The 13747-nt window shown below is 46.5% G+C and overlaps 1 protein-coding gene across 1 annotated transcript in view; it reads left to right on the forward strand.

The window, feature by feature from the left end:
- greb1l (GREB1 like retinoic acid receptor coactivator) overlaps positions 1 to 5056 on the forward strand; it is a 51831-nt gene extending 46775 nt beyond the window's left edge. Inside the window, 9 exon segments of the mRNA XM_036519042.1 lie at positions 86 to 220; positions 608 to 769; positions 889 to 1093; positions 1704 to 1852; positions 2331 to 2545; positions 2983 to 3124; positions 3560 to 3760; positions 4118 to 4256; positions 4868 to 5056. Coding sequence (XP_036374935.1) covers positions 86 to 220; positions 608 to 769; positions 889 to 1093; positions 1704 to 1852; positions 2331 to 2545; positions 2983 to 3124; positions 3560 to 3760; positions 4118 to 4256; positions 4868 to 5031 — 1512 coding nt within the window. The 3' untranslated portion in view covers positions 5032 to 5056.
- The last annotated feature ends 8691 nt before the right edge of the window (positions 5057 to 13747 follow it).

Here is a 13747-nt window from a genome sequence, read left to right on the forward strand (position 1 = left end):
CATATATGCATATTCATAATGGAGATTAATAATGGGCTCTTCTCTGCTGTGTTTGAGCATATCTGCATTCTGTGTTGTAGGCCAGCACCCCCAAATCAAGCAGGAGGTGCCTGCTAAGCGTAGCACAGTCTCAGTCAAGCTGACAAGATTTGCTGCCCACAATGCATTTCACCACTGTGAACAGTGCCGCTGCTACAGAGAGGCCAGTCCCGCGGCCCAGGTGAGTCTGGTGCTAAAGAGAATCCGTGCTGGACATGGAATTAGTGCAAAGTGTTAAAAGGATTCAGTACGCAAGGATGTGGTTCTGATATACATATGTGGAGATTTAGCCATCATTTTAAGCAGTTTACAATAATGATATAATGCAAGAGTTCATGTGAATCAGATCTCCCTTCATATCTGTCTGAAATTATATTCACCATAGCTCTGTCTGTCTCCTCTTTGTGTGTGTGTGTGTGTGTGTGTGTGTGTGCGCGCGTACATGTGTGTGTGTGTGTATGTGTGTGTGTGTGTGTGTGTGTGTGTGCATGTGTGTGTGTGTGTGTGTATATGTGCGTGTGTGTGTGTGTGTGTGTGTGTGTATGCGTGTGTGTGTGTGTGTCTGCAGCTGTCGGACTGCTCCCTCCACTCCTTCACCTTCAGCTCCTCCATGCTGGGGGAGGAGGTCCAGCTGCACTTCCTCATCCCCAAGTCCAAGGAGCAGCACTTCATCTTCAGCCAGCAGGGACGCCACCTGGAGAGCATGCGCCTGCCCCTCGTCTCCGACAAGGTGAGGGGGGGTCGCCCGCTCCTTCCCCGGTCAACCCTCCCCAAACTCAACCCGCTTCTCGAACAAATTCCACCATCAGCACAGGAAGCAAGCTGACTCACACTGTCTCTGTTTCACAGGGTCCGGATCTGTTGAAGAGCCCCATCTTCACCCCCACTAGGGGGCGCCAGGAACACGGCCTGCTCAACCTCTTCCACGCCATGGAGGGAGCGGCCCACTTGCACATCCTGGTGGTCAAGGAGTGCGAGATGGCCCTTTACAGAAAGTACTGGCCCAACCACATCCTGCTGGTTCTGCCTGCCATGTTCAACAGCACCGGAGTGGGTCAGTAAAGGATCTGGTTTTATTGTATTACTGGTATAATAACACACGTCATAGATTAAGCAAGGACTCATTTGAACAATAAATCATCCAGTGTACCATCATTCCTGCTACCTGTCAGTTATACCTGCCTCCAGACACTGCACAGATAAGCACCTGCTCTGTCAGACTGATTCAAAACAGCTATAAAAGTCTGTTAATATTTTTCTGCGATATGAGGTGATCAGGTTTCTGTGTGTGATGTCACAGTGTTAGAAAGCTTGAAGGTTATATGTTTTTACATTATATTATTGTCATTTATAAGACGCTCTTATCCAGAGCAACTTACATTGGTTGCATTTCTTAAAGGTTATACAGGTGGGTATTTAGTGAGGCAACTACCACGCTGCTGCCCCACAGTGTTACTTAACAAGCAGAGTGGCATAGCTGAAAGTAAATGAAAAAGTTTGTTCTCATTCGCACATGCAAGACAAGGTGCAGGTTATAAGCCATCATTTCCTTAGGAGATGTGAGTATCTCTGCTATGACTTTCCTGCCCTGCCTGCATGGACCTGTGCTGTCACCGTGTTGCTCTGACATTGAGAGGGTGTCGTTATCGTGTCGTCTCTTTCAGGAGCTGCTCGCTTCATGATCAAGGAGCTGTCCTACCATAACCTGGAGCTGGAGCGCAGCCGGCAGGAGGAGCAGGGCCACAGGAGGCAGGAGGTGTGGCCCTTCATCGTCATGATGGACGACTCCTGCGTGCTGTGGAACGCCCAGGACGCCCAGGAGCATGATGGGTAACTGAGCACCGCCGCCGACTGTGACGCCTGCATACACGCAGACACACAAGTACAGAAACGCAGACACACACATATACAAACACAGACACATACACGCTGACAGGCATCCACAAACATGTCCGCGCATGTATATACACACACACACACGCACACACATACACACACACACACTTAATCATGTATGGCGGCACACACATACGCACAGACACACACATATTCACACACTGAAGCACTGAACCTAATAGCTACATAGACATGGACTGGGTAGTGATAACACTGGAGAGATTATGGTAGAATCATGTCACAGCACACTGTCCAGAACTTTTCATATCCTACCCACAATACCTTTCACCTCCTTTAAAAAACATTGTCCACAAGGGATGTAGCTTGATACACTGCATTACCTCTTACAAGAACCATTCCTAAAATGAGCTGTCTCTCACAGTGGCACGGCGGAGGGGACCCCCGGCTACGCTAACGTCTCCCTGAAGTCCGTGCTGCAGCACATGGAGGCCACGCCCAAGATCACCCTGTACGCCCTCTGCGGGGTGCGCAAGTGGAGCAGCCGCCTGGCCGGCCGCCGCCCGGGCGCCCCCTTCTCCCGGTGCCACCTGCATGACTTCGTGATGCTGAACGTGGATCTGACGCAGAACGTGCTGTACGACCTCAACCGGTGAGTGGGCTGGATTACTGCTGCTGCTGCTACTGCTACTGCCATTGGCAGTTCAGCTAATGCTGCTACTGCTTATGTCCTTTGTAAAACTACAGCAGTTGCCCCTGCTACTGCTAATTCTAATGCTAGTAGTTGTAATACGTTTTATTTCTTTCCAAAAGTTTCCTATAGGACCAATTTCATTTGTAATTCTGTGGTCCTTTGGCATAATCTTATAATAAAATGACCTACCCAGAAGGATATTTTGTGAATTAAAATGACTCATGGTGTAACACGGTGTAGCAGAACAACTAAATCTCATTGTGTGTGTTTGTGTGAGCCTGTGTGTGTGTATGTGAGTGTGTGTGTGTGTCTGTGTATGTGTGTGTGCGTGTGTATGTGTCTGTGTGTATGTGTGTGCATACATGGATTTCATGCGTCTCTCTGTGTACATGCAGGTACAGCTGTGAGGAGGTGGACTTTAACCTGCGGGCCCACAGCAGCGGCCTGCTCCTCTGCCGCTTCAACCGATTTGCCCTGATGAAGAAGCACATCCCATCTGGAGGCTACAGGGACTTCACCATCATGCCCAAGATCCTGGTAAACCAAGCTCCTCTGCCAATCCACTGCCACGCTGTCTGTAACTGTACAGGGGGGTTTTCCAATGAGAGAGTGCATGGGCCAACACCACTAATGTGAGAAGATATACATGTGGAGCTCATCTCAGTGTAGGGCAGATTTTATATCGAGTGAACCCGCAATGTGCTGAGCTCTGATTGGCTGAGCCAACTGGATTCCTTAAATGGACTCATTCATTCAGTAAAATGTTTCATTGGGCGCATGTGTGTTTGCTGATCTGGTGTGTTGATGGAGAATGTTGGCTTATGGAGAACCTCACCAGCAGTCCCTCCTAGGTTACGTGTGTGTGTGGGAGTGTAGAGTGAAACCCAGGCCCCAGCACTTTCCAGTGCAGGAGTGTGTGTGTGTGTGTGTGTGTGTGAGGATCTTCCTAACCAGGCCTGTTTCTCTTTGCAGGTGTCGGAGAACGCGGCCCCCGTCAGCCCCTCCCAGTACGTGTGCGCCCCGGACAGCGAGCACATGCTGCTGGCCGCCCCGCCCCACTTCCTGCTGGAGAGGTTCCTGCAGCACAGCAGCCACAGGCTCTTCCCCAAGGCCGTGCGTAACCGCGGCAACCCCGTCCTGACCATCGACAGCTACCTCAACATGGGCCCTGAGGTGAGGGACCGAACCCATCGTGTTGTACTCTGCCTCACTTGCATGTCGCTTTGTTTAAAAGCATCTGCCAAATGGCTAAATGTACATTACATTAAATTATCGGCATTTAGCAGGTGCTCTTATCCAGAGCAACTTACATAGGTTACAGTTTTTCACAATGTTATCCATTTATACAGCTGGATATTTACTGAGGCAATTGTAGGTTAAGTACCTTGCCCAAGGGTACAGCAGCAGTGCCCCAGTGGGGAATCAAACTGGCAACTTTTTGGTTAACTCATGGTAAATGTGGCCTGCCCTTAATGATGTGTTTGTAAGGGTCTTCCTGCCTTTATTCTGATTTTGTGTGTGACGCTCCAGGTGACGGTGTGCTACGTGAGCTCCCGGCCGCACTCCGTCAACGTGGACCACCGCAGCCTGGTGTTCAGCGGCCTCCTGCTCTACCTGTGCGACTCCTTCGTGGTGTCGGACCTGCTCAAGAAGTTCAGGTTCTTCAAAGGTGAGCGGCCTTCCGACAAAGGGTCCGTTCATCACAGTATTGGGTAGGGGGTAAAGCGTGTAACTCAGAAGCTGCTGGTTCAGTTCCCAGCAGGGGTGCTCCTGGGCGCTTGCCCAAGCTGCTATACTTAACCTGAATTGCTTTGATAAATATCCTGCCACATAAATGGATAATAGCTATGTGTTTTTGGATGAGAGCCTCTGCTAAAGCGAATTAAAAATGATGATGACAATAATGCGAAAGCTGCCTCTATTCACTTCTACTCACACTCACTGGTCTGGGAGTGTTGTTAGCCTGGTCTGACACTGTTGCTCATTCAACTTGAATGGATACACTTCTGGTCTTCTGTGCTAGAAGATGCTCTGGATAAGAGTGCCTGCTAATGTAATGTAATGTAATGTCACGTGTGAGGCCTGAGCCCCCTGGAGTGGGTGTAACCTGGAGGGCGAGGAGGTGAACAGGCTCCAGATAAGAGTGCCTGCTAAATGAATGTAATGTAAAGTAATGTAATTATTCCTTATTGCTTATGAAAGCATGGTAGTGACTGATGTGTGTGAGTGGAGGGAGTGGCCTGATTGGTGAGTGAGACTCTCCCCCCCTCTGTGACCCAGGTGCCACCCTGTGCGTGATCTGCCAGGACCGCAGCTCCCTGCGGCAGACCATCGTTCGCCTGGAGCTGGAGGACGAGTGGCAGTTCCGCCTGCGGGACGAGTTCCAGACGGCCAACTGCAGCGAGGACCGGCCCCTCTACTTCCTGACTGGCCGCCACATCTGACCCCGCCTCCCCCCTCCCCTCAGACCCCGCCCCCCTGCCCAGCCCAGCCTCCCCCCTGCAGACGATAATCACGTGCGGAGAACCTGAATGGTTCCCAGATCAGTTCCCAGCGGCCCACGTTGGGGAGCGGTCAGCCCCTGGGGGTCTGGCGACCGGATGCACGGTTGGGGTGGCAGTCGCTCAGCGCGTTCCGTACTGCACTATGGGAGGAGCCTTTGCGATCCTCTTGGGGTCCGGACTCTCGAGGACCCCACGTGCGTCCTCCGCATCTCCTGACTGCTGTTCGCAGTGTCACCCTCAGCGATGCCAAAAATATATGGACTCGGAGGTGACTCCTTTTGCACGGCTTTGCAGAAGCTGGTTTGAATGTGTCTTTGTTGTTTGTTTTTATTTATCTGACGGTCTTGTGTAGATTCTTTTATGTTATAAATAGGGCGTGTGCCATCCTGGGTCTCGTATGACTTTTACTCGATGGACACGTTATCTGAAGGGGGTACAATGTGGCTTAAGTAAGGTGTTGCTTTCTAAATGAAAACCTTTGGACTTGCTGAATGTTGTCTGTCTCCGCATTGTGCCGCACGTTGACCCAGAGCATCCCTGATCTGACTTTCACGGACAAAGAAGCAAGGAACTGCTGCAGCCATGCCTCCTAATCATTTGCATTTCTCCTCTGGCCCTCCTGTAACCCCACCCTCCTCCCACCTCCTCCATCACTGGAGGACAGGAAGTATCAAGTTGCACAATCTTAACAATGCTGCCACAGGCCTTGAATAGAAGCCAGAAGCTCTTTTGGGTTGCCAAATGATGCGGTAGGGTCTGCTTTTTTTACTCTTCTTTTTATTGTGCCTTCAATCTCTAACCTGGCAACCCTCGCCAAGTCCCTTGCAGTTTCTCGTTTACCATCCCGCAGTACGCTGGTTACAAAATGGCTGACAATCCACGGCGGGTGGGCAGACCGCTCGGTTTCTTTAGCTGGTCTACGCACAGCCCTATAGGTCATTCAAACCCAGATCTCCGAAGTTTCACTGGCTCTCCATTGCCTGCACTGGCTTTTCCACTGCCTTAGATGAGTTGCCTCACCTTGACAGAAGATGCAGTCCAAATGAGTGAAGCCGTCCCGCAAACCCTGTGGCTAACAGTGAGTGTTCACCGCACACTGTGAAGCGCTGCCTTTGCCTGAACCCCTGAGTTCGCTGTTTATTGTGCCTGTTGTCCAGCTCTTGCTTAGTGTACCGTGACTGATAGTGCTGATGGGTTCAGCTACACCTCGTCTGCCTGGATCCATTTGTCGCCAAATTGTCAGGGCTTTATTGCAGATATCTAGGTCTGTGAATAAAAGGTTGTTTCACTGCAGTCATCCCCAGGGCAAGTAAACACGTAGACTCATAAATCCCCAGCGATGCAGGTTGCAATGTTTTTATATGTAAAGTGCACAGGGTATTCCTCACGGAATTCGTCATTCGTCACGGAAGATGCGATTAAGTCAATCACTGTAGGCCTCCACTCAAGCTGACCGTAATGTGCTTTGCTTGTAACTGTGATGTATGCCATCAAGTCTTGTGTTTTTTGTTGTTGTTTTTAATTTTTTACACAGCTTTTTTTGCTAATTTTGGAGACATTTTGTATCAAACACGTACTCATATGTACATGGAGTTGTGTCTGTGCTGAGAGGACATCTTTTTCCAGAACAACTTGCGCATTGTGGGTTATACTTAATATTATCCTTATACAAAGTTCCATATGTCCTGAACTAAGTCAGCTTAGGTACCTTGCCCAAGGGCACAAGAGCAATCCCAAATCTGGATATTGGACCTGCAAAGACATGTCAAAATAATGTTCACTTACTTTTAAGAAACCACTTTTGACCACTTTTCCATAACTGTTAGTATAAATAGTATTTAAGCCTTAGGTGGTAAAAATGGAATTGTGTTGGGAAAATAACAGACTATCATTGGTGAGAGACCCATATTGAATGTTTAGTTCTATCAAGATGAGGCTAAAAGAATCAAATTATACGGCACAAGGCCTTCATCAGTGTTTGTCTTGCTCTGAAAATTGCTCTGAGTTCTAAACTCTTGGCAGTAAATCCAAAAACGGGGTCAGTTTCAGATCTCAGTCATAAATTAGCGTCACTTTCCCTTAATGTAAAATATGAAGTAGAAGAAAATGCCGTTGTGAATAACAGAAAATTATTCAACCCAACCTGAAGTGCACAGGATGGTCATGTCAGGTCATTTTGAGATGCCTCGCTGCACACACACACACACACACGCACACAAACACACACACACACACACACACACACACACACACACACACACACACAGCAGTGTGTTAAATGTCATTGCGAGTGAAACAATGTGGAAGAGCAGTGGAACAAAGCAAGTGTAAAATGGCTGCATGCTCTTCTGCAGTGTGCGGCCTGACTTTGACCAGGGTTCCTGAGGTAATCCCCATTCCTCACAGTGCTGAGGAAATTGGGGGAACTGTTGGATTTAGGACTATCATCAGATACGAAAAGCATTGTTTACATAAGAAAAATAGTATATTAAGCCAACCTTAGGTAATGTGTAGGGTTTTTATCAGTGTGTATTGATTATGAATGATAAAAAATTACCGTTTTGTGGTTGCTGAGGCACAGAGAATCGACCCAGATTTTAGGGATTCCTATTTATTGCACAAGCTTTATGAATGGATAATCATTTTTGGAGTGGAGGCAGCCATACGTTGTATGTCCTGGCTACATGTTAATCTTTGTGGAAACCTGTACCAATAGCTTGCTGTGGTGCAAAGTCAACAAAACAGGGAGTGAGTGGTAAAGTCTTTGTTATGTTACTTGGACTTCACCAGTTTGGTCCTCTTGACCCTGACCTTGTGGTCAGACCGCAGAAACACGGCCTGCTGTGTCCATACGTTTGAGAGAGTAGGATGTTTAACAGACAACAGGACAAAATCTGACACTTGCACTAAACCATTGGCTGACCCTGGCAGCAAGCATTAACCTGGTCCAACAAAGCACAGACAGTTAGTCACAAATAATCAGTGATTATTATAACAGCTACAAGAGCAGTAGTGCCTGTGGAAAAAAAATCATTTAACTATGAAAATTTGTCTTGGTGGTAGCCAGTTGGATGTGCACATAAAATTACGCAATTTGCTTTTTAAAATGTCTGCATATGGATTTGCTGTTGCTTTAAATAAAATACTGTATTTGTTTCCTTTTTATACAGATGGCCTTGTTGCCTGAGTGATCTACCTCATGTTTACCACTTTGTCGAATCTGTGAACACATGACTTTGGAAATGTGATGTTTTTTTTGGATGGATTTAATGAATGTAATAAAATGGCATTAAAAGGGTGTTTTATCATCTGCTACTGCGGTGAGGCTGGCTAATGTTCTGTGTTACCTATGGTTTGTTATGCTGGAAGGAAAATTAGCGCCCCCTCGTGGGAATTTCATGCATAGAATTATCAAAATGATGTCATTACCGCTAGCTCATTGAAATAATGTTCTGTTCCTTTAGAAAGTGCTGAATGCTCTCAGCTTTCAGAGTACTTTGTTTATGAGAAATAAGGGTGATTATCTAAAGGTATGTGGTGTAATAGAAACACAATATTATTATAATTACATAACCATTTTACTCAGTGATTTCGTTTAATTGATTTTTAGATGTCTCCTCCAGGGTACAATAGCAGTGATGCATTTAGACATTTATATTCCTCTACAGTCTCAGGTTTGCATTCCTGGGTCCTTAACATCCACACCACACTGCCTCACCGAGACAGAACCTGATCAGAAGCCACTTGGGGAAACCAACCAAACACGCACAGACAGGGGCAAGCATGGATGCATAAACCCGGCACCGGGGTGAGACAGTGCGTCCGACTTTGGTCCTGAAGGGTGCGGATTCGTACCCCAGCTGGGAAGGCTGCAGCTGTACCCTTGAGCGGCGTACTTTGCAGTACCTCAGCTGCTCTGGGGGGGGAAAGCTAAAAACCCAGCTGCCCAAGTGGGTCACGGATAGATTGCGCGTGAAGCAGAACAGAGAATTGTGCTGAACAAAGGTGTCCGCTGTGAACACAAACGGTGCTTACGTCCCAGCTGCGAGTCAGCACTAACAAAGCCCACCTACGGCAATGTGTTCGCTACGATCAAAACAGAGCGGGGAATGAGTCATCCGAAGAGACTCGGCATCCTCGCTCAGAACATCTCTCACATGCGGGGCGGCGATTGTTCCAGCAGGGTCCCCAAAGAGACATGCAGTCCAGTTCTTGCTTTTTTCCCTGTACAAAGTGCATTAACATTCTTCTGCTGTGATGTCTCTGAAGCTCTGTGAGAACAGAGGGCGAGAAGCCCTCTTTGGATTTCAACCAACGATTGAAAAATCCACTGAAATGTGCTTCTTTCCTCCAGAGGGTTTGGATAGCCAGAGGAGCTGTCGAAACAAGGCAGCGCACTACTGCTGTACGGAAACAGTTCGTTCAGTCAGAACGATTACATACAAACAGCTGTGCCAGATGCTACTCTCTGAGCTTTCATTTAGGGCAAACAAGTCATGAGATTTTATCTCCTTTTTTAAAAAAACCCCAGGTGTGGTAAAATTAATTTATAGATCAACGGACAGATAACCAATGTAATGTCACTTGAAACGCTCCACTACTGACAGGAAGACAAGAGGAGCAGGTGCTGCATTTTAGTGTTCTCAAAGCATGGCGTCAGCCTAAGCCACGCGCAACCAAGTGGAAAATGCCACCATCTCCAGCTTTCCAGGTCGCTACATCAAAAAGCCAGTCCCTGCCGGAATAACGCTGACTTCCTACTTTCCAGGATTCATAAATGAGTCACATATAGAAGTGCATATATCCGCACACACGGAACTACTAAGGGAGCAGAATGAAGTGGGCAATAAATCACATTGTAAAATAAGAGCCTTGCCTCATTCATTTAAGTGAGGGTTAAATGCTTTCTCCTCATCTTTCACTGTGGCCCTTGCCAAGCCAAGATGACGTCGGGGTAGATTCACGTTACATCACCGTACATTCATTTTTTATGTGCCGCGTAGCGTGGTTACCATGGCGCTTAGTGACTGACACGGTGCATCACTCAAGAGATCACCTTGGCTGGGAAAAGGTCAACAAATTAACAGATAAGACAAAAAAATGATAGGTTTTGCCCCTGCCTACTTGCCCCCTCTCCACAGGTGCTGAGCCGGAGCTCTCCCTAATCCAGAGAAGCAGGCGATCGAGGCCGGTCATTTAAGGATAAGGTTTCGCCGAACCTCAGCCCCGCTGCGGAATAAGGTTATTTTTGGACGCCGTGCTCGAGAGGGATGGAGAGGACGAAGGAGGAAGGCGAGAGGGAGGCTGGCACGTCGGTGCGGAGACCCTCAAAGAATAACCCCGCTGAGAGGCAGAGCCAGTTATAGTCTTTCTAATAAGCCCGAAATCCTCGCTCCCGCACCGGCGATTGCTGACCTTGACTGTCCCCGCCGGACGCTGCCTCGGCTGCTGCAAGATTCGGCGGGCCCCCGAGCGGAAAGGTGGTGCAATCGAATCACTCAGGGCTGTTCCTGAAAATACATCACTCCTGCGCTGTACCCTGACCATCTGACACTTCCAGTTCACACCTTAATTGCATTCTGTGAAAAAAAAGAGAATGATGTCCACATTATGCAATATTGCATCAACTTTATTGTCTGAGTACTTTATACAGCTCACACATGATACTTAGGCAATTGCCAATACTTACAGAATAGGTATGTGAAGAAGAGCCTTCACCACCTCTCCCTGAGTGCTAGTTGTCAATTGTGTATTAATAATTGGTTAATTATGTGCATATATTGGCAGTTTGTTTGGGGAGCCAGCCTACTGAATAACAAGCCACACCTTGCTGATTGAGGCCTGATTAAATACACGTGTGGCTGCAGAGAAGTAGAAAGGCTTTGTCCCCGTTGTGGGCTTGCATAGGCTGGTTTCTTTTTCTTTTTAAAAATCAACCATTAAAATAAATGGTTGATTTTTAACCTTTTGTTCTTTTTTTACCTGTTTATTAGAGAAGTATTGGCCAGCTTCTCTACAAGGTAACACATGCATTTTTTTTTCTGATGGATCAATTCATGAACTGTGTGATCCACAGGCAGATAAGCCTCATGTTGGACCATTGTCATTGGACCATCATTTCTCACCCAGCCTCAACAGGGCAGGTGATTGGTTGTGTACTTGGTAGGTTGAATGGCAAACACTTTCCATCCCTAAAGAACTTTCCCTGGATTCTTAACATTGATTTGTTGCTCTAATCAGGCACTTTTAAGGAGAAGTTTTCAAGTATATTGGTAATGGTAAGGTAAATGACTAACATTTTTTCATAGAACAACCTCAAGGCCCCTTAAATCACATCACCAGAGAAATAAATCCAAATATAATAAAGTCTTGATTTTAGCTTTGTAGTTAAATCCCAGGATCCCCAGAGCCCATGAAAAGAATGGCATTGTGAACAATTAACAACACTTGGCTGAGGTACAGAGTGGTTTGTGCAGAGTGCCGCTAAGGTGGAGGTGGCATGTTAGTGCTTGTGATCGAAATCCCTCGGTTTCTGCTGTGTCGCTACATTTCGTCCTTAAGCTGGATTGTAGAACACTAGGCTGTGTACACTTCGGTGAGGGGGGTCAGGTTGCCAGGTTTCTCAGCGTAACGACCCGGCTTCTGGGGGAAAACTCAGTGTGATAATGCCGTCAGGTGACCTCAAACGACCCGTGTCGAAGGGGAAGGGCTATCTGTCCAGGGCTTTGCTGATGGGACTCAAGGGGTTCTGTAAAAAGAGGAGAGGACAGTTTATTAACCTATGTGGCGAAAATGCATAAAAAAGCAGAGGACAGTCATGAACCAAGGACGTCTGCGCTCTCATTGAGAGCTGCCCAATACATGTTTTGCAGAATCCTTGATGGGAGTTAATATAAAAACGTTTATGTGGGGTCAGTAGCTCCACAGATATGAAGGAAAATTTCAGGGCATCATGAATCAACCATGGGGATCAATGAAACACACACTTAGCAACACACCACTGATAATGTGAGTGTCCAAACAGCATATTATTTCATGTTTTCCTGGGCCTTTCAAAAGCTGAGAAAGGGAGGCGTTAGAGATGCTAAATTGGATATTGCTGCTCTCCTGTCAAAGCTATTGCAGTATTTTTTCTCAGATGTGACAGAAGAACAAAGCCTAATCACATTACTGAAATACACCATCAATATCTGTTAAAGGACTTTTTGCTTCAAATTTGACACCATAAATATTGTGAGAGCGAGAGAGAGAGAAAAACAGTGTGTGTGTGTGTGTGTGTGTGTGTGTGTGTGTGTGTGTGTGTGTGTGTGCGCTTTTGTGTGTATGTGTGGGAGAGACAGAAACAGAGTGAGAGAGATGTTTGAGATAACATTTACGCTACAAGTCACATTTGAAATGACAGGGAGGCTGCCACAAACTGGCAATTAGCAAATTTATCACACATCGGTCAGTATGAGGGAAAATCCATCTGACGTCAAGGTGGAAATGGTTGCAAACAGGTGTTCAATACTGTTACTGTGGTGCTACTATGATACTGGCATACAATATGAGGGCCGCTGTGGGGAACAGCTGTTCAAACAAAACCAGGAAGCCATAGAAAACAGGACTTCCACATCCGCGGGCAGCAACATCACATACAAGCACAGGACTTAGGAGCAGCTTGACCTCTGATTCATATGAGGGCTGGGTGTATGCTGGTCTTTTGAGCTAAACAGTAGGCTATGGTCTTTGACCCTATATGATCTTTGTCCGCACTATAGTTAGATCTTGAAAAAAATCTCCAGACCATACATCTGCATGTTTGAATACATACATCCATATGTATAGCTAACGTACTATACAAGTGCCAGACACAGGTGCTTTGCAGCAATTTATTCATAAAGGGCATTCTGTTACTAAATTAAGTTGCAACTGATCGATTGCTGTGTTTTCAGTGTTATCTCAGACAGCTCGCCTAACAGATTGCTTGGCCGAGTGAGGTTCAGGCTCAGTGGATCCCATTTTATATGTGGATCAAAGGGTGTCACAGTGTGTCAGTCTGATAGCATCCTGTCACATTGCAACTGTCACATTTGAAAAGTTTGGTGAGGAATGCAAACTGAAATAAAAATTAAAAACCACACAAGGACCTGAGGTTTGACCTCTGTGTTAAATGCATTATTCAGACTCTTCTCAGAGAGGAAAGACAGAAACGACAAACACAGGTCGCATTTAATAATTTATTAAATACAGTTTATGCACCTGTAATACATCCATGTGTGTGTACATACACTGTACACAGACAATTTACATTTCATATTAAAATCGTATTGCTGCATGAATATGTTAAATAGAACATCCTTATACAAGTATGTATGTTACGGGATTAAGTTGTAGAAAATGATGTCGTTTGTGCTACCGGTATGTCTGTTAGTTCTAAGGTTCAAGACAGTAATATCAAATGACCTACAGGAACTCATGCGACAGAGAGCAAGGACACGTCGGCCACAATTCGGAACGAAATACTATACAAATACCACCGGAGGGAAAATGATACATCATTCACTGCCTTGATCATATATTTGTGATCACAAAACAGATATCCGTATCCTGGGCAACGCTTTTTTTACGATTCATTACATTGCTACATACAACACGACATCTTTTTTTTTTCTCA

The sequence above is a fragment of the Megalops cyprinoides genome, chromosome 24, assembly GCF_013368585.1.
Source record: "Megalops cyprinoides isolate fMegCyp1 chromosome 24, fMegCyp1.pri, whole genome shotgun sequence".
Classification (NCBI taxonomy): Eukaryota; Metazoa; Chordata; class Actinopteri; order Elopiformes; family Megalopidae; genus Megalops; species Megalops cyprinoides.